The 19,585-nt window shown below is 38.2% G+C and overlaps 1 protein-coding gene across 1 annotated transcript in view; it reads right to left on the reverse strand.

Moving 5' to 3' along the window:
* LOC136866744 (tyrosine-protein phosphatase non-receptor type 13) overlaps window positions 1–19,585 on the reverse strand; it is a 179,957-nt gene that overhangs the window by 53,093 nt on the left and 107,279 nt on the right. The window contains exon 10 of the mRNA XM_068226831.1: window positions 11,195–11,286. Within this exon, the coding sequence (XP_068082932.1) occupies window positions 11,195–11,286 (92 nt within the window). The remainder of the gene's footprint in view (window positions 1–11,194; window positions 11,287–19,585) is intronic.

Below are 19,585 nucleotides of genomic sequence, written 5' to 3' on the forward strand. Positions count from 1 at the left end.
CATAAACTTTATAATTTCCTACGATTTTCAATGAGTGCGTCAATTATTCTTCGGAACACCACTGCTGGACTCTGCCAAAATACCCAGTGATTTTACGCATTGGTGCCGACTACTATGTCTATAAACCATATTGTTTAACTGTATCACCTGTGAACAAGTTTTTCTTGGTTGCTTAATTTTCCCATTGTAATGTATCTTAATGTTTATAATTTAATCATTAATCAGGTACCTGATTTTTGCCTTGAGGAGGTCATTTGACTGATGATGCCCTCAATGAAGGGCAAAACATGTCTCAAATGGAATTAATAATAAATTCCTAAATGTTTAAATTTTATATGTATTGAATAGGTGACACAATAAACCCTATAGCATCCTACATCTACAGGTGTGGCGGTAATGCGTTTTATTATCATAATGTTTAATTTCATACGTTTGTTCTCTCTTTTTTTTATTAACCCATACCGTAGTATGTTTTGTTTGGCGTCTCTGAAAATTGTTTAAAGTACGTGAGGGCATAAAATTATTATTATTACTAGCAAATGTACCCGTGCTTCGCTACGGTATTCTGCATTGTATACGAATATTGAAGTAAATACTGTACATGCAGTAAATAAGATTGTTTTAAAATAGCATGTCTCTTAGCGTTATCCGAGAAACAATATGCAGAGGTCCCCATACGTTGTTTCCAGTGTAAAGTGCTTGTTACGGATTTGTGATGATAACGACAGGCTCACTTCCCTACTGCGATTCACAATCGAGTTGGGAAGTTTACATTATAATTGCAGGCCCCATTGCCTACTGCGCGGTCACAATCTATTTGGGGAGTTTCCGTTACAATTGCAGGCCCCCTTTCCTACCTCCAGACATATTACAAATTGAAGAGTTTTTATTATAATGGCAGGAAACTTCCCTACAACCAGTCAAAATTGAGTTGTGCAGTTATCATTATAATGATAGGCCCCTTTTCCAACTGCCAGCCAGCTTCCTGCCAGTCACACCAAGTTGATGAGTTTCCATCAAAATAGCAGGCCAGTATGCCTAATGCCAGTCACATTTTAGATGGGTACATCTGTTTATAACTGCGGGAACGCTTGCCTACAGCCAAAGACTGTATGCTGCATGCTCCCTTGCCTTCTGAAAGTCAAATCGAGAAGTGAATTATTCATTACAATGGTAGGCCTGCCTCATTAATGCCAGTTACACAGGAATTGGAGAAGGACTCCATTCCTACTGCCAGTCATAGTCGGTGTGCGGAGTACTGATTACAATAGCAGACACACCCTTTCTTGATCGCTACAAAATCGACATCAGTGAATATATATAGTTCGACATACGAAAGTATGTGCTTGTTTACAATATTGCAGACCTTCATTTACAGATTAACTGCTTCTAAACGGTACATCATATCGAGAAAAGATTGTACCATAAGACGCCGGATTTAGCGGCCTAAATTGCTGGTCATATGATATCTCATCTATTCATGGGTCAGATTGAGTTAGAAACTTGGGTAAAATTTGTGTAAGATTATCTCACATTGCATTGCTTTTCGGATAATTAAGTGACAGCTACATACATAGCATTTGGCTCACATATGGCTACTGGGTGGACCAATTTTCGTGTAGAGTATGATGATTCTATCTTTCCTCTAAGTGATGGAAGGTATGAATTATGTATGTGAAAAGTACTACTTTACTTAAGATCGAGAAATAGAGAAAAGTCAAACGTAAAATGGATATAAATACGACAAAAAGTCGTACGACCAAGGTTGTAGATCACTCCAAATTGAACGGGGATTGTGCCATCCGTTATGTGATGATACTTCCCCAAGGTCTGCACCATCATTAAAATTGCCTCCATATTTCGATATTCTTCGGGATAGAAAGGGAAAAATTTAAAGCTCTTGGAAGTTTTCCGCCCGTTACAGGCTAAGTCGTAAAATTTTGCCAAATTTCAGTTTTCTTTCTCGACTGGCAGATTATGCCGCAATCTGGGTTTTCAGTGAGAAGTGTAAAAAGTAGAACTTTCAAGATACTAAACCAAAAAATATGCAGATGATCATTATTACCCCTTAAGCGTGTAGCTGTACGAAAATTTCGACAAAATAGTCTATGTACAGGCACACAGTAGTTACGATTTTATTTACATAGATAAATAAGGAACCTGCTCCACGTACAACACCTTTTGGGCTATATCCGCTGGACTTAACCGGAAAAACGGACCGTTTATGATATCTCCCTTATTAATCCTCCTGTCGAAAAAATGCACATGAAAAAAAGTTTTAGAGATGGAATTCCATCATGTTTGGTCGATTTCCAGTCAGGTTGGTCTTGTACTGTATATATTCTGGAAGAGTAAAATCACCATTTCGGTTCCCTATAAACCGCCAGTCCATTCCGGGAACATGAAATGTTATTGACGATTAACACCTACCGTTGGACAGGTGGATGTTAATATAAAGTTTGACTCAAATATCTTCAGTAGTTTTCAAGTTGTAAAACATACGCTTTACACGCACCCGCTCTTGAGTTAAGTCCGGTGGGACTTGTACCGGAAAACGGTCCGTTAATGATATCTCCCTTATTAATCCTCGTATTGAAATGATGCACATGAGGAAAAAGGCCTAGAAATGAATTTCCATTACGGCAGCTAAATTTACATTAAGTTTGGTTGCAAAATGACGGTTTCGGTTTCGTATAATCCCCCAGTCAATTCAGGGATTCAGAAACATTACTTGCCCTAAAACCTACCAAAGGACAGATGGATTCTAAATATCAAGTTTGGTGGAAATATATCCAGTAGTTTCCAAGTTTTAGACAAACAGACAAACAAACAAACATACAGACACAAAAAGAGAATATATGCAGATGGTCATTATTACACCTGAAACGGATAACTGTACGGAAATTTTGCCAAAATTGTCAATGTACAGACATACTCTAGAAGTGTAGACCTTTATTTCGATAGTTACTGCTTTGCAACTGTACGACGTATCTACAAACGGACTTCACCATCAGACGCCCCTTTCAGTGCTCTACATGGTTGGTCCTATGACATCTTCTCGTATCTCCTTTATTTATGGGTTAGATTGAGTTAGAGTCATTGAATGGGGTGAAATCTTGTACAGTTTTTGAATGCTACTTTATATTTTTGATTCTCATGTGACAGCTAGAATCATAAAATTTGGCTATAACATTGCCAATGGTCATGTCAATGTGCGTGCCGAATGTCATGATTCTACCTTTCCTATAAGTGTGCCAAATGATAACATATACGTGTAAAAGTACAAAATCAACTTGTGTTTAATGTATTAGGGATAGAAATACGACGAAAAGTCACAGGACAAAAGTTGTAGATCTCTCCAAAATGAAACGCAATTTGCTTTGTGACTTTTGATACGACTTACTGATTAGCCACCAATTACCCCGAAACGAAGGTCTGCACCGCCGTTAAAATTGCATCCATATTTCGGAATTTTCCTGGGCCAGAAGTTATACATTTGCATAGCTTAGAATATTTCCTCAAAGGAAAGAGTGTACAGCATTCGGGATTAGCACTCGCATACATACGTGGTAATTAAGGAAGAAAGTAATACAGTTTAGTAAGTTGAAATTAATAGAAAATAGATTATAACAGAGGACATCCGGATGACGACAAATATATAAATACCAAGTGAATGTATTGGAAAATCAAATGCTCCTCAATAAATTATGCCGGAGTGAGTTATGGATATAAGAAAGCGGTAATCGGAGAGAAATTTAGGCGCAGGGATTCTTAGGTAATCAGATAAGAAGATGAATATTTGTGTTATTACTTATGCTATTCGAGGACGGTTATAACCTCCAATGATATTCCGCCAATATCCCGCAGAATGGCCGATTGACGACTCTCTTGCTTTCTACCCAAGGAACAACCACGAATTTAAAGGAATGATGAGGAAAATGACAATACGTTACTTCCCTGCTGGCAAGCAGTCAGAGACGTTGCCATGGTAACCCATATATTCGTTATCGCTCTGTCGGTCCCTCAATGCCGAGCATGGTATCGGCAGAAAATAGTAAATTTCTCCGTCATTTGAAGAGTAAGGTAAATTATGAACACAACGAAAGTTGTTTGTGATGAAGAGACCTTTCACATACGGTCCACAGAGTTTGCAGAAAATCAATAGTATAAGAGAAAATGGAGGAAGACCGTTGTGGTTTTCCTATAGACCCCCGTCTTTTCAAAGATTTTAAAATGATATGCATATCGAAACCTTCCCCGGGGTGAGTATACTCTAAATATGAAGTTTGGTTGAGATCTATCCAGCCCTTTCGACGTGATGGTGGAACAAACAAACATTTTTATTCTTTTTATTTTGCTAGTTGCTTTACGTCGCACCGACACAGATAGGTCTTATGGCGACGATGGGACAGGGAAGGGATAGGAGTTGGAAGGAATCGGCCGTGGCCTTAATTAAGGTACAGCCCCAGCATTTGCCTGGTGTGAAAATGGGAAACCACGGAAAACCATTTTCAGAGCTGCCGACAGTGGGGTTCGAACCTACTATCTATGGATTCGAAACTGTTTATTTTTTATTTTTTATTATTTCTATATCTCACCCCCACCCTTTGCTCCCCACCTAAAAGGGGGCTCTACCGGGCGAGTTGGCCGTGCGCGTAGAGGCGTAGAGGCGCGGCTGTGAGCTTGCATCCTGGAGATAGTAGGTTCGAATCCCACTATCGGCAGCACTGAAGATGGTTTTCCGTGGTTTCCCATTTTCACACCAGGCAAATGCTGGGGCTGTACATTAATTAGGCCACGGCCGCTTCCTTCCAACTCCTAGGCCTTTCCTATCCCATCGTCGCCATAAGACCTATCTGTGTCGGTGCGACGTAAAGCCCCTAGCAAAAAAAAAGGGGGGCTGGACTTTAAAAAATTCTAGAGTATTACTTTTCAACTCAGCGACCCCGAAAACTATGAATTCGACACTATTCTCGATTATTATTGTAACTACCCCCCCTGACCCTCTCCCTTAAGGGCGCTAGGGATGGCTTAACCCCCACAGTGCTCGTCTCCCGATAGTAAGTGATACGTGTACCAAGTTTGGTTGAAATTGCTCCGGTGGTTTAGTTGGAGATGTGTCATTTACACACACACTTCCATTTCTATATATAGTAAGATTTTTACACTCGTTCTTCACCCCCTTTCCATCCCCGCCCAAAGGAGTCCTATGAGTGCCTTACACAACAGTATATTTTTTTCCCAGATATTAAGTCTTATTTGTACCTATTTTGGTTGACAGCTATGCCCAAACGTACATGCATAATCTCACTGCTCTAGAATCCTGGAGCTGACGTTGCCATGGTTACGGCAGTTCATTTCTTTATCCGATTCCTAGAGCAGGGGTAGTGTGGTGCCAATATCTCCGTAACGGTTGGTTTTAGGGCCTTAAAACATGGTTTTCGGGCCCGTAGGGCTTACCGAGTTTTGTTCTTTGCGTCAAGAGGATTAAATTGAGCTTTGTCTCGTCCTTATACGACAAATTCGATATTTTGCCTATAATAGTATAAGAGAAAATGGAGGAAAACCGTTTTTCCTATAAAACCCCCGTCTTTTCAAAAGATTTTAAAATGATATGCATATCGAAACCTTCCCCGGGGTCAGTATACTCTAAATATGAAGTTTGGTTGAGATCTATCCAGCCGTTTCGATGTGATGGTGGAACAGACAAACAGACAGACAAACAGACAAACAGAAACAATTTTATTTATATAGATTATTATTATTATTATTATTATTATTATTATTTGTTAGGTACGTTGGCGAGTAAAACAATCGTTTTAATTGGATAGCTTTTATCACGTTTTAAACTTACTTCTCTCCAAATATATACCTATATTGGCCCAAGTTACGAGATATTAAACGACCACTTTGTTAATGATCTCGCCTGCTCTATAAATAGTATACCAGTATCCAGTATTCGGGAGATAGTAGGCTCGAACCCCACTATCAGCAGCCCTGAAGATGGTTTTCCGTGGTTTCCCATTTTCATACCAGGCAAATGCTGGGGCTGTACCTCAATTAAGGCCACGGCCGCTTCCTTCCCACTCCTAGCACTTTCCTGTCCCATCGTCGCCATGAGACCTATCTGTGTTGGTGCGACGTAAAGCAACTAGCAAAAAAAAAAAAATTTGATCCAGCCATCTTCTTCTGGGGCGTCCAACAGGTCTCCTTCCAGGTACTGCCATTTCCAAGTACAGTAGAACCTCGATTATACGTTCCCGGAAACTACGTTTTCCCGTATTATTCGTTCAAATTATGTGGTCCCACGAGCATCCTAATTAAATCACATTGTAAAAATCCTGTATTATCCGCTCCTTGAAGAAACGATTTCCCTGATCAGCCGTCCAGAAATTTCAGTCCCATCAACGCTAAATCCTCGATCACGCGTTTTTCAAGAAAATGTATCTCACGAAAGGCCAGCTACGGCATACTTACAGATCTTGGTGTTAACGTTTTGTCATTGCGGTGCCGGTAATTTGAGGAAGTACTGTACTGGAAAAGCGATCGGCGGTGAACTTACATAAGGAACCATCTTAGCATCGCATTCCAGTGGTATTGTTTAGAGAATCCACGGAAATCATAAAGCAGAGAGTATCCACAATGACTGGAAGGAAACAGAGTGCACTTCTTCGACAGCTCTACTTGAATTGCAAGTAGTCCACTTCATGACCGTATCGATGAGTATGATCAACAAGAATAATTAAAGAACCACCTAATCGGTACCTTATTTTTTGTGTTGGGCAAAATTAAATAAACATTATCACTCACAGAACATGTTTCGACCACTTAGTGGTCATCATCAGCTGTATAAGGAAACTTAGATGAAAAATATTGAACAATAAGCACAATCGTTAATCTTTAGGTTATGGAAAACGTATTTGCTGTGTTGATTGTAGCTTTTTCAACCAAAAACAATATGAAACATCGATTCTTTAATCACAATAGAGCCAATAAACTTCAAGATGACGAATTGCAAGAATCTGGCATTTATAAGTTGAAATGTACTCAGTGTAAAAAAACATGTGGGACAATCAGGAAGGAACTTCGTAATTAGATATCAGGAACACGTCAATGCAGAGAAGTACAGAAGATTCTCTGCTATGGGAGCTCATATAAAAGAAGCGAACCACTAATTCACTAATATCAAACAGGAACTTCAAACCATAAGTAAGATCAATAAAGGGACGCTAATGAACAATCTAGAACACATCTACATTCTTCTTGATAAATTAGAGAATGGGGAACAGAATCTTAACTAAATGAATGAGCAAAAAAACCTCTTATACGAGCACATCAGTAAATATATGGAATGGATTGACAGAAGACAAGTAAGGCGAACAAGTGAAATAATCAAGCACGACGTCGCGTAAGCACAGCTAAGTCTCCCTCCCCCCTCACGTGATGTACTAGATGACGACGCAACTCTACTTCCCTTTTCTCCTATGGATTGCACGAACAATCAAACCGTGTCACATTGCTACTACACTAGGTTGTGCACAAAGACAGATCCCAAGGCAGCGCAGATTAAACATCTTTCTAAGATATGATATACAACGTGAGGCAAGCTGCCCTAACCAGATGACCGCCATTTTTAACTAAGAAGATACCAAAGAACGTTTACCAGTCAAACAATCAACACAGCAAATATTTTTTCCATAACCTAAAGATTAACGATTGTGCTTATTGTCCAATATTTTTCATCTAAGTTTCCTTATAAAGCTGATGTTGACTACTGAGTGGTCGAAACATGGTCTGTAAGTGATAATGTTTATTTAATTTTGCCCAACGCAAAAAAATTAAGTATCAATTAGGTGGTTCTTTAATTACTCTTGTTGAGCTCTACTTGAACATGAAACGAATTTCATCAAATGTTCGTACTTGCAAAAGATCTAGATTATTTCCAGGGTTAGATGTTTATTTTTTTTACTCATTTTGAGTGTATCGCCGAACAGATTTTCGGCATTTCCCTCAGGGAACTGTATAGTCACTGGGCTTTCAGGCAGGAATAAAAACTGCTCCTTCTTAAGTAACACAAATTTACAGTAGTATTTTAATATTATCGTACACGATTATGTTATCGAGACCAGAACAGATGTTGCACCTTACATACATAAAGCCATGGGAGGTTTTGAGATAGCCTATTACTGTTTTCGCCTTAACATAAGACTGGGAATTTCACATTTTTGTGTTGTGAAAACTGCAGTAGTTTTATTTGCGCACGTTACATTTAAAGCTTTGTATCATTTCGCACTCGTACCGACTTGTACAGTGAGCGAGCTTTCCAGCTGAGCTCAAGGTCGCGAATAATCATCATTTCAGAAGTGTTAATGATATTTTTTCTCTTTCCAATTTGATTATATTAGTGATGGGCAGAACTGAATTTAATGCATTTGAGAACTTGAAGATCGATATTTACATTCGAAACCATATTCTTGAGTTCAACATAACCTTGAAAAGCCGATGTAGGCCTAATTTACGCGGTACAAGATTTCCATAAACTGATTACGAACATTATACTGGTGACCAAATTACAATGGAAGATAAATAAAGAGGATTTCGCCATCATGTTGGGCGCTTTTGTATCTAATGTTCTTTATTTTATTAGATAGAGAATTAGAAACTACTTGTGGTCGATTGTTGTTTGGCTTGTTGTTACGGGTACTGTATTAGATTTTTCTAAGAGTTTGGCTCTGGCTAATCAAAGTCGCTGAATTGAAAGAAGTTTCCCCGGTAAAACTGAATGTAAAGTTTCAAGATTTTTAAGTAGCGTACCGGTAATTAATGTTTGAAGTCAGCACCACGGTCTAACTTGCCTGCCTCTCACCCGGAGGGCCAGGTCAGGCATTTTTACCTCCATATGAGGGCTGGTTCCAGGTTCACTCATTCTACAATTACCTTTAATTGAGGAGCTGTTGAATGGTGAGATGGCGGCCCCCAGCCTAGAGAGCCTGGAATAACGGCAGAGAGGATTCGTCACACTGACCATGCGTCACCTCGTAATCTGCAGGCCTTTGGACCGAGGGCGGTCGCTTGGTAGGCAGAAGGCCCATCGGGCCTGTCGTTTGGTTTGGTTTAGGGGTGTTTGTAAGATTATATAAGTATACATATTTTTGTGATGTTCAGCCAAATTGTTGATAGGTCATCCATTCCCGGATTTCCTGTTTTCCCGTGTTGTAAGTTTTCCCCCCTTGGTCCCTCCAAAAACGGTGAATCGAGGTTCCACTGTATTGTCTGGGGGTTCTAGTCTCTTCCATCCTTTGCACATGCCCAGACCATTTCCACCATGCAACGCGTAGTCTTTCTTCCATTGTACAGGTCACTTGCATGTTCATTTCATTTCTAATGCACTCATTTCTAATCCTGTCTTTTTTTTTTTCACAGCAGATCATCAAAATTTAATTTCACATGCTTGCAGTTTGCTGATGTATCTTTTCAAAAACACACAGGTCTCCAACCCATATGTCATGATTGGCAAGAGGTAAGATTTGAACATTGTTTGTTTGGCTTTTACTGGAACTGCTTTGTCCCACAGTAGATTTCATACCTGATAAAAGAATGTGAAACCTTTTGTCACTCTGCTCTGGATTTCCAATTTAGCACTTCCCTGGTTTGATACAACACTTCCAAGATAGCTGAAGCTTTCTACACATTCAATTCTCTATCCATGAAGTTTGAGGTCACATTCGCTGGATGTTCTACTCAATTACATTGCTACTGTTTTCTTCTTACTCACAGTTAACTTAAATTCCTTAAATGTGTTGACCTAGCAATCTAATTTCCTTTGGACTTCTTGCTCTGTTTCTCCCCAAATGGCATCATCATCTGCAAACACTAACGCATTCAAATCTCCAGGTTCTGCAGCTTTAATTTCTTTAATGATTACATCCATGAGTGCAAGGAAAAGTAGTGGAGATAGTGCACTGCCTTGTTGTACACCTCTCTTTGTTTGGAACCATTCAGATCTACCATTCCCTATTTGCACACTACTTTCACAGTTTTCAAATAGCAATTGGATCTTATGAATTCGAGAACTTGGAGCCCCTAGTTTATGCAGACGTTCCCATATTTTGCTCCTTGGAACACTGTCATAGGCTTTTTCTATATCTAGGAACACTACTACCAGATCTTTCCCTTTTACCCAGTACTTTTCCATTAGTTGTCTAACGGTAAAAAATAGGTCTATTGTTCCTCTGTTGCCTCTGAAGTCGTATTGTTCTTCTTCAAACTGATGTTCCATCCTAGTTCTTAATCTCTTCGCTATGATCTTTTCCAATATCTTGAGGCAGTATGGTAGCAGGGTAATTCCTCTGTAGTTTGTACAATTTTTTCTGCTTCCTTTCTTGAATACTGGTATGATCAATCCTTTTTTCCATTTATCTGGTATCTTATTTTCTCTCCAGATTACTCCTAGTGTTTGATGTAGCCAGTAAAGACCTTGCATGCCTGCCGCTTTGATTATATCCGCAGATAATCCATCAACTCCTGGTGACTTTCCTCCTTTCATAAGCTTCAGGGTATTTTCTGTTTCTGACCACGTAATTGGCCTTTCTTCTTCTCCATGTTTGATAGGTTCATTGTTTTCATGCTTCTCTTCTTCATTGCCATTTAACAACTTGTCAAAATAGTTTCCCTTTCCTTCTCTGATGTTTTCTATATTCCAGATTAGGATTCCATCCTCTGTTTCATTTGCTTTAATATCCTCTTTATCTGATTTCCCACTCTTCAATATTCCATACAACATCTTTTGATTCCCTTTTGAGCCCTCCTCTAGTTTGTGTGTGAACATCTCCCAATTCTTATCCTTCTCTTCCCTAATAATTTCTTATCTCTATATATTTGTTCGAGGTCAGCTATTTTTTGGTTATCTTGTGGTACGGTGACACTGCTAATGTATTTAAGAGTACCGTGCATCATAGGGAACTTCAGTATGGACTATGAATTGCTATGCACATTTCATTATGTCACTTAATGTTCTGTAGATAGATATAATTACTAACATTTATATTTGATACAAAGGTATGTAGTCATCCACATCATATCATTACAATTAAGCAACAATTTCTTTGTCACAATTTACGGATTCAGAAAAAACATATCTCAAATTGATATTTTAAAATATCACTACTCTAACAACAAAGCAAGTATCACTTACCTTCTGACAGTGGTTTGAGAGAACTCATTTCCGACCTCAGTTTTAGGAAGAATTTGTGATGAAGTGAAGCAAGATGGAAGAGGAAGAAACTTCTGTAAAAAATAACAAGATGGTATACTACATGACTCATCTATCCACTTACTAAGTTTTAAAATTAACCATTCAAAATAGAGCTGAAATTCATTCATTCTGTAATGAAAGGAATGTGTTTACTTCTAATATTATGGTATTTTGTAATTTATTTTATTCCTTTGAGATCTTCACACTTCAGAAATAATACCATCATTTGTGGTTATTTTATGCGAGTTAAGAAGTGGTCCAAGTCAAGGTTGGCACCTTTCCGTACTTCTACATCCATGCTTTCTTTAATATTCCTCTGTGAGAGTGCAAGATGATCTAGTTGAAATTCACAGACGTTATTCCACGGAGAGCGCCACGTTTTCTTTTTCTTGGCAAGTCGTTTGAAGTAGATAGACATAAGTTTAAGATCAAATGTTTTGCACAATTCGGTGAGTCTTTTAACATTTGTGTTTGTTCTTTTGTGGGGAGGATAACAGCCCACTATCTTCCAAAACTGTCATTCCTTTCCACCTTGAGCACTGAAATCGCCTATTAAAATTTTGACATTGTTATATGGGGTTTTATGCAATTTTTTCTCAAGTTGGTCCCAAAACAACTTCACCTTTTCAGGCTTCTTTGGTTGTCGTAATTTATGGCAGCATTTGTATTGAAGAGTGTTTACCATTTGTTTGCACACTTCTGTGAGAGGGGGAATTGAAATCTGTTATCAAGTCAATTATTATACAGAAAGCTGTATCGATCTGTTGCAGATTTTTCCTGATTCTCCACCCACATTTTCCTTTGAATATTCTATAATTCCCTGAATCAAAAGTATCTGAGACTTTGAAACGTGTCTCTTGTAGTGCAAGTATTAAAACTTTCTGCTTCTCCATTTCATCTAATGTCCATTTTAATTTCCCTGTCTGGAGTAAAGTTTGTATATTGATTGTTCCAAAATAGTGACACCGTTTAGTTTGTAGGTAAAGTTTGGGTAAATACACTGTTTCGTGGGTCCGAATTTCATTGTTTGTGAGGATTATGGATATCTCCAACCCCATCCTGTATGTTGGTACAGGCTCCCCAGAATCCAAAGGCCCGTGTGCGTCGCCTACAGTGATGGTGGAGTTCCGTTGCCGGCTACCACCTGGGGTAGTTCTCTCCAAAGGCATTTCCATCATGCATACTATTACTTCACATTCATTTGGTGAGACAGATTGTTCTGTCCGTCATTAGAACTATGGCTGTGAGCCGCAGAGCTGATTCTTCCACCCCTTCTGCCATTGGGAGTTTTCCCTCTTCCACCATTGAGGCCATTGACTATTTTCCTCTACCTCAGTTGATCAGTGGGTGTTTATTTGGCCAAGTCTTATTCACACCTGTCCTATATATCTATAGGAACTTCCTCTATGAGCCGTGTCGAGGCTGAGGTCCCCCACCCCAGTGTCTCACAAAGGGTAATGTCCAGCCCTTACTCAGTTCAGAGCCAAACCCCCATGCAAGCTGACTTCCATCCGTTGTTACAACTATGGCTGTGAGCCGCAGATTGGCTCTTCCCCTCCCTCTGCCATTGGGAGGTTTTCCTCTTCCACCATTGAGGCTGTTGAGGCGAATTCATTCAGATGAAAGTTCCAATTATGATTTTGAAATCTATCCTATGTGAGTAAAAGAACACAAGTGTTAGAGTTTTAAGATGATGAAAATATGGCACTTTGTTGTTTTTAAGTTACCATTTTTGTTACAATGTTAAAAAGAGAGTTAAGAGGTCCCACCTATTCAATACACCGTTATAAAGTTGCACAAACTTGTGTTACAACATGTTTAATTCGGGGCCGGTTTCAACACATATTTGGTCCCATCATCAGCCGATTCAAAGAGCAGGGCAAAAGGTATACAATTATCAACACAAAATATATGACAATGTTCACACTCTAAAGGATATATGTAAAGTATCATGAAGATGAAATATTCAATTGGAAGTTCATAAGCAACGTGATAGTCTTGTACACTCCTGATGTCAGTGTTGAAATCACATATAATGATGTTAAATTAATGGATAAGAACTAAAGGATACATGTAAAAATGTAACGCTTTTCACAAAGATAAAATGTTTCAGTTGAAGTTCATAAGCAACGTGATAGTCTTGTACACTCCTGCTGTGAGCGTTGAAATCACATATAATTATGTTGAATTAATGGATAAGAACGAGTTAAGGAACTTGATTCAACACATTAAATCTTGAGGGTTGGCTTGTTATATTGTGACAAAGAGGATCTTGAAGGATGCAGCTTGTGTACAGTTGTTGCTAGGCAAGGAATAACATACTTTTGTTTTATCGGCACATCCAAAGGTGGATAGCGACATATATATTTTTGTTCATAAGCTGTCTTATAAGGTTTTAATTGCTCTTTCTTCTCACACTGACCTGTCATTATGTTCATCCTATTTTGTGTTCCTCTACGTTTTCCTACCTTTGTATATTCAACCTGGATTAGTTATGTGTTTGTTTCTTTCCATTATATATATTGACGCATAGAGATCCTTTTCTCCATCTGTGTCTATTCTGTCTTCTTAGTCTTTTTACCATCTGTATCCATCATTACCTTTTTAACTCTTTCCTTTTCCTGTCTCCATGCAGCTTTCCTTCTTATCCCATACTTCCCACATCAAGACTGAAGATCTGTCCAGATGGCCCCTCAGTGAGTGTTAATGCCTTACATCCTGATGAAATTGGGAAACATAATAAAGTTCGTCAAGAGCTGAGAAAAAAATTGATGTAGAATATTTGGGATTGATGAGGAGACAGCCAATCTACTCAAAGACAGCAGTATATGAAGATGTGAAGACTGTCCTTGTCCTTTCATGTTTACAATGTTTGTCCTTGTCTCCTCTTCCTATTGCTCCTTCTTCTTACACTGACCTGTCATTGTGTTCATCCTACTATATGTGTGCCTCTTCATGTTCCTTTCTATACATGATTTGTTACTTGTTTGTTCCTTTCCATATCTGATAGTATCAATATATAGACAGTTCAGTTACACAAAGAAAGAAGTTTTTTCTTAACTCTGGCCCCAAATTAATTAATACTTAGGCAAGTCCATAAGTATCTACAATTTTGCTCTAATTGTCTTTAGGTTAGCTCTATGGTGTGGTGTACTCACCAACCACTAGATGGCACCATTATCTATGTCTGTGGTAAGTTTCAGCATTATCAGATCAGTACAGCTTGTGCTGTTGCGATGTAAAGACGGCCGCGCCACACACTGCACTAAGGAAGAACAGCGTTCCGTAGTCCGTTTTTTGTGGTCTAAGAGTCTACCAGGAGCGGAAATTCATAGAAGACTTTCAGAAAAATGCAGGGACAATGTTTTGCCACAGCGACGTGTTTACCAGTGGATTAAACAGTTCAAAACGGGCCTCAAGAGTGTGAAGGATGAGGAAAGATCTGGCTGTCCATCAGCAACCATAACTGATGCCAGTATTGAACAAGTGCGTGATATGATCCTGAATAACAGACGAGCGACTGTTGATGAATGGCAAACCACATGCTTTACGAGGCCGTCAATTCAGCTCCGATCAACAGGTGAAGGAAGAAGTGCATACGTGGTTTGCTGTGCAATCAAAAACTTTTTTTGCAGAGAGTATCAGAAAGCTTGTGAAACGGTAAACCATGTGCATTGAAAAGCAGGGTGACTATGTTGAGAAATGATATCAACAAAAAGTGTGTAGTCTTTTTGTAATAAATTATAAAAATTGATTGCTGATACTTATTGGACTTAACCTCGTAATATACACATACCAGTACAGACACACTTTACACATACTAAGTATGAAGAAACAACAAACACATAACATTAGAAAGCAATATTTTATGGATTAAAAAAAGTGTCTACTGAATCAACAATTAGTTTTCTGTTATTACCCAATACAAAGTTCTTTTAACTTTAGTGATAATCTTTTGGGATTTTTCTGTGTCAAAGAAACAAAGGTTAGAAAAACTCTTGACATTTCACAGAGACACAAACATTCTTGACTATCGGTATATCTTTGTATATAGGACTTAATTAGTTACTTATTTGTTCCTTTCCATTAGACATGTAAAACCTTGTTAAGACGTTTCTGCAGGACACAATGAAGCAGAACGTGTTAAGCAAGAAAACATACTACTGAATATACGAATAAAAGCTACCCAACAGGGATATGGAAACACTGAATACGATGTATTCTGACGTGAGGGCATTTTACGTCGTGTATCTGCAGGTACAGTGAAAACTGTATCTACCATTTCTAAAGATGAGAGGAAACTATTAAAAGGTGTGAAAATATGAAAACTTGTGCACGGGGGCCAGTAAAAGTAAAGTATTATTGAAGATCACACACTTTCTAAAACAAATAGTAGAAGCCTTTTATATTGGGGCAGTGAGTTATTAAACATTATTTTCTGGTCACACTCTTAGACAATGAATTGAAGGTTACACTCAACCATGTGCGACCGGGAGGAATGACATTGGCTGCCATTTTGAATGAACTTCGACCAACTCGAGTGATCGAGTCAAAACTTGAAGGTGCGAATTCAACATTCGTGACTTCTACATGCTTTCTGACAGATTTTAATTTTGTCTTTATTAGTAAGGAATTTCACAACTTTATTCGTATCCATAACTACTCTAGGCTATCTCAACACAAATGTGCCCCATGCTAGTCAACTTCACACAATTGTGTTCCTAATTGAGATATAGGCTACCATATCATACAACAAATATTCGCTACACTTCACTGTATCACTCAACAAAACATAAATTTCTAACTTCTGAATGGAATGCAAAATACAAGCATAAATAGACTAACTGTGTTATTCAGCAACTTCGCTGCTAATCGGCAAGTAAAACTGAACATTCCTGAGGCTAACGGCTTGCTTCCCAAAGGTGCAACTTATCCTGTGAAGTTCAGGAATTCAAGGCCTTTTCCCATTGACGCAAGTGCAATAATAGGTATAAGTTCAAAACAATGTTCTCTCACCCATGGGTAACTATTATTATTATTATTAATAAATAATAATATTTGCTTTACGTCCCACTAACTACTTTTACGGTCTTCGGAGACGCCGAGGTGCCGGAATTTAGTCCCGCAGGAGTTCTTTTACGTGCCAGTAAATCTACCGACACGAGGCTGTTGTATTTGAGCACCTTGAAATACCACCGGACTGAGCCAGGATCGAACCTGCCAAGTTGGGGTTAGAAGGCCAGCGCCTTAACCGTCTGAGCCACTCAGCCCGGCATTATTATTATTAGTATTATTATTATTATTATTACTTGTATGTATAGCTGTGAAGTGTACATCCATTTAGTATTAGTATTATTATTATTTACGTAGTTGAATGATCGTATTGTGTGTGAGGTTATGTCATGTACATAAACATTTATATCAGTTCCATATGTAAATACCTGTAAATTAATATTATAATTTATTTTTACCTGTATATATAGACTGTAATCCATAATTGTGAAACACACTGTAACTTCCAGAATGGTATAGACACTAGAATGATTGAGAATATTCTGTACACTATTTCTATGCATTGAGCACTCTGGAATATTCAAGAAGGTAGTTTATTTTGTAACGTATCTTTCTGGAAGACTGGCCAGCATATATATATAAAGAGATGATCTTGACAGTGGAGTGAGTGACTGTTGTTGGACGAGTTGTGATTTGGAAGTTATTGGAAGAGAGTTATTGTTTAGTAGCACGTAGCTGACATGCCGAGCCAGGCAGTCTACATGTTGAATTGATCGGTAGTCATCTGTTTTATTTGTGTTTCAAAGTGTAACCTCTGTGGTATTCGGTGTCAGTTGTCAACTGTTTAAAGATGGCGACTTTGTTGATATCCTACAAGTGAAGTGTTTTTGTTTTGTGATACAGTGATTAAGGTTATGTGTGTATCAATTTGTGGATATGTAAATAACAGTATTGTACCAACTGACAGCATCGCTTGTGCATCTATGTGGCTACGTTACCGTAATCACACAAATGTGACGACAGCTCTTACCCGAGCTGGAAATCAGGTTTCTTTGGCAAGGCATGACAAATAATATTTCCACGGCTAGGAAAAATGTGATTATACTTGTACTAAGTGGTAATAGCGAAAATTTGTGATGCGATAAGTGAGGTATTCTTATATAGATTTAATACGATGAGAATTGGAATTTTGAATTTATGACACGCTAAGTGGGAAAGCGTGTCAATGAGGAACACACTAACAAGGTTTCACTTTATTATTGTGTGGTTATTCCTAGCCTGGTGCAGCCCTTGTAAAGTGGACCGTCCAACGAGGTTGGACAGCATCTGTAGTTTATGGGAACTCCATGTTTTTGTAGTGAAGGATAGTGTGTGTGGTGAGCGACTTGCTGGAATGTTAGAGACACTACAAACACCCAGTCACCGAGAGAGGGGAAATAACCATTTAAGGTTAAAATCTCCAACCCGGATAGGAATTGAATCCAGCATCCTCTAAACTGAAGGTGACTACACTGACCATTCAGCTAAAAAGCCAAACATTACATAAATTGACCCGTTGGGATCCTTTCCTCCTTCTGTGTCTGTTCTGTGTTCCTAGTCTTTTACCATCTGTACTCCTTCGTGTGCACTACACCCTTCCAACTGGGAAGTGATGATGCCACTTTAGCTCTAACTAAGATCTTTCATTTTCATACATTATGTGTTGTGGAAGAGACAGCAAGGTCATCAAATTAATCAAAGATGATGGGGGAGGAGGAATAAAAGAGAAAAATAACATATCAAGGTGCAATGCAAGACAAACAAAGAAAAAAGAGTAGAATAGAGATGAAGATGAAAAGAAAAACAAGTGTGTGGGTATTAGGAGGATGGGGGGAAAATGGAAACAGTATGAAGAAGTTGATGAGACAAGAGTAAATTGAAGGAAGAATTAATTCAGTAACATGTGCACTATACACACAGTGAGCCATTTGATGATGTAGGAGAGTATCATCTGTATATATTGTAGCAGGAAATGCCTATGGCCTGGAACACAGTTTTGCTTAGACAAATATTTGCAACGGGACGGCTTGAATGCATGTGTATAGTGCAAGAGGTAATGGTACGGCACGGAGCTGCGAGCAGCAAGCGAGCTACGCCACCAGCTGCGAGCATGCAGATGACGCAACTATCACGTGAAATTCACCAGATCTAGAATGTGCCAGAAAGATTTTAATAACTTTAATAAACCCTTTGAGATATTGAAAAATGACATACATTATCGTGTAGCCCATTATTTGAATCTTAACATGCTATAATTTCTACTATATATTATAATGTAGGTGCTAACTAAGGGAGGATTTTTTAATATTGTCGCCAAGGGGGCTGAATTTTTAAAATGCATGTATCTATATCTCAAAATTTTAACAGTTTAAAGAAAAATTGGTAGATGGAATCTCCTTTAAAAATAAGGAAAAACATATTTTTTGTTTTTGGAAAAATCCTCTTAAGGGGGGGTGAAAAAAGTGAAAAAGGGGTTGAATACCTTTTATGAGGATATTTATATCTCAAAAACTGAAAATGTTACAGTCATAAAAATTGGTGTTTGGAATATCCTTTAAAAATAAAGAAACACGCATATTTTGTTTTTGGATAATCTACTTAATGGGGGGGTAAATGAATTAAAACATGAGTTGAATTCTTTGTCTGAGGATACTTATATCTAAAAAACGAAGGATGTTATGGACGTGAAAATTAGTATTTGGAATATCTTTTAAAAATAAAGGAACACATATTTGGGGGGGCCGGGGGAGGGAGGAGGATAGGGAAAATCAACTTAAGGAGGATGTAAAAGGAGTTGAGTTCTTTTTATGAGGTTACAAATAAGAAGTGGACTTAAAACAAAACACACCTAAGATGTTTTGACTGGGGGGTGAGGAATGATGACAAAAATATGCATTTATGTGAAACTGTTTGAATTATGAAGTTAAAATTTCGAATTATATCATAGATGTTAAATAACAGAAGGTTTGAAACAAATTCAGTCCCTCAGAGTGTTAAGTGGGGGTTAAGGTTCAAAAACAAACATATTCACTCCTTCCTCCAAAATTGTTTAACGCACGAAGACACAATTTCAAATAGTGGTATATATTTTAAATCCTAGGTGTGAAATAAGAAATACTTTTTAATGTTTCACCCCTAAAGTGTTAAATGAGGTTAGCTACGTAAACAAAATTACGCATCCCTTCAAAACCGTGTCACTTACAAAGTTGTAATTTTACCCATACAACTTGTGTCCTAGGTGTAAAACATCATATACTTCAAAATATTTCTCCCCTAACG

Source organism: Anabrus simplex, chromosome 3, assembly GCF_040414725.1.
Source record: "Anabrus simplex isolate iqAnaSimp1 chromosome 3, ASM4041472v1, whole genome shotgun sequence".
NCBI classification, from domain to species: Eukaryota; Metazoa; Arthropoda; class Insecta; order Orthoptera; family Tettigoniidae; genus Anabrus; species Anabrus simplex.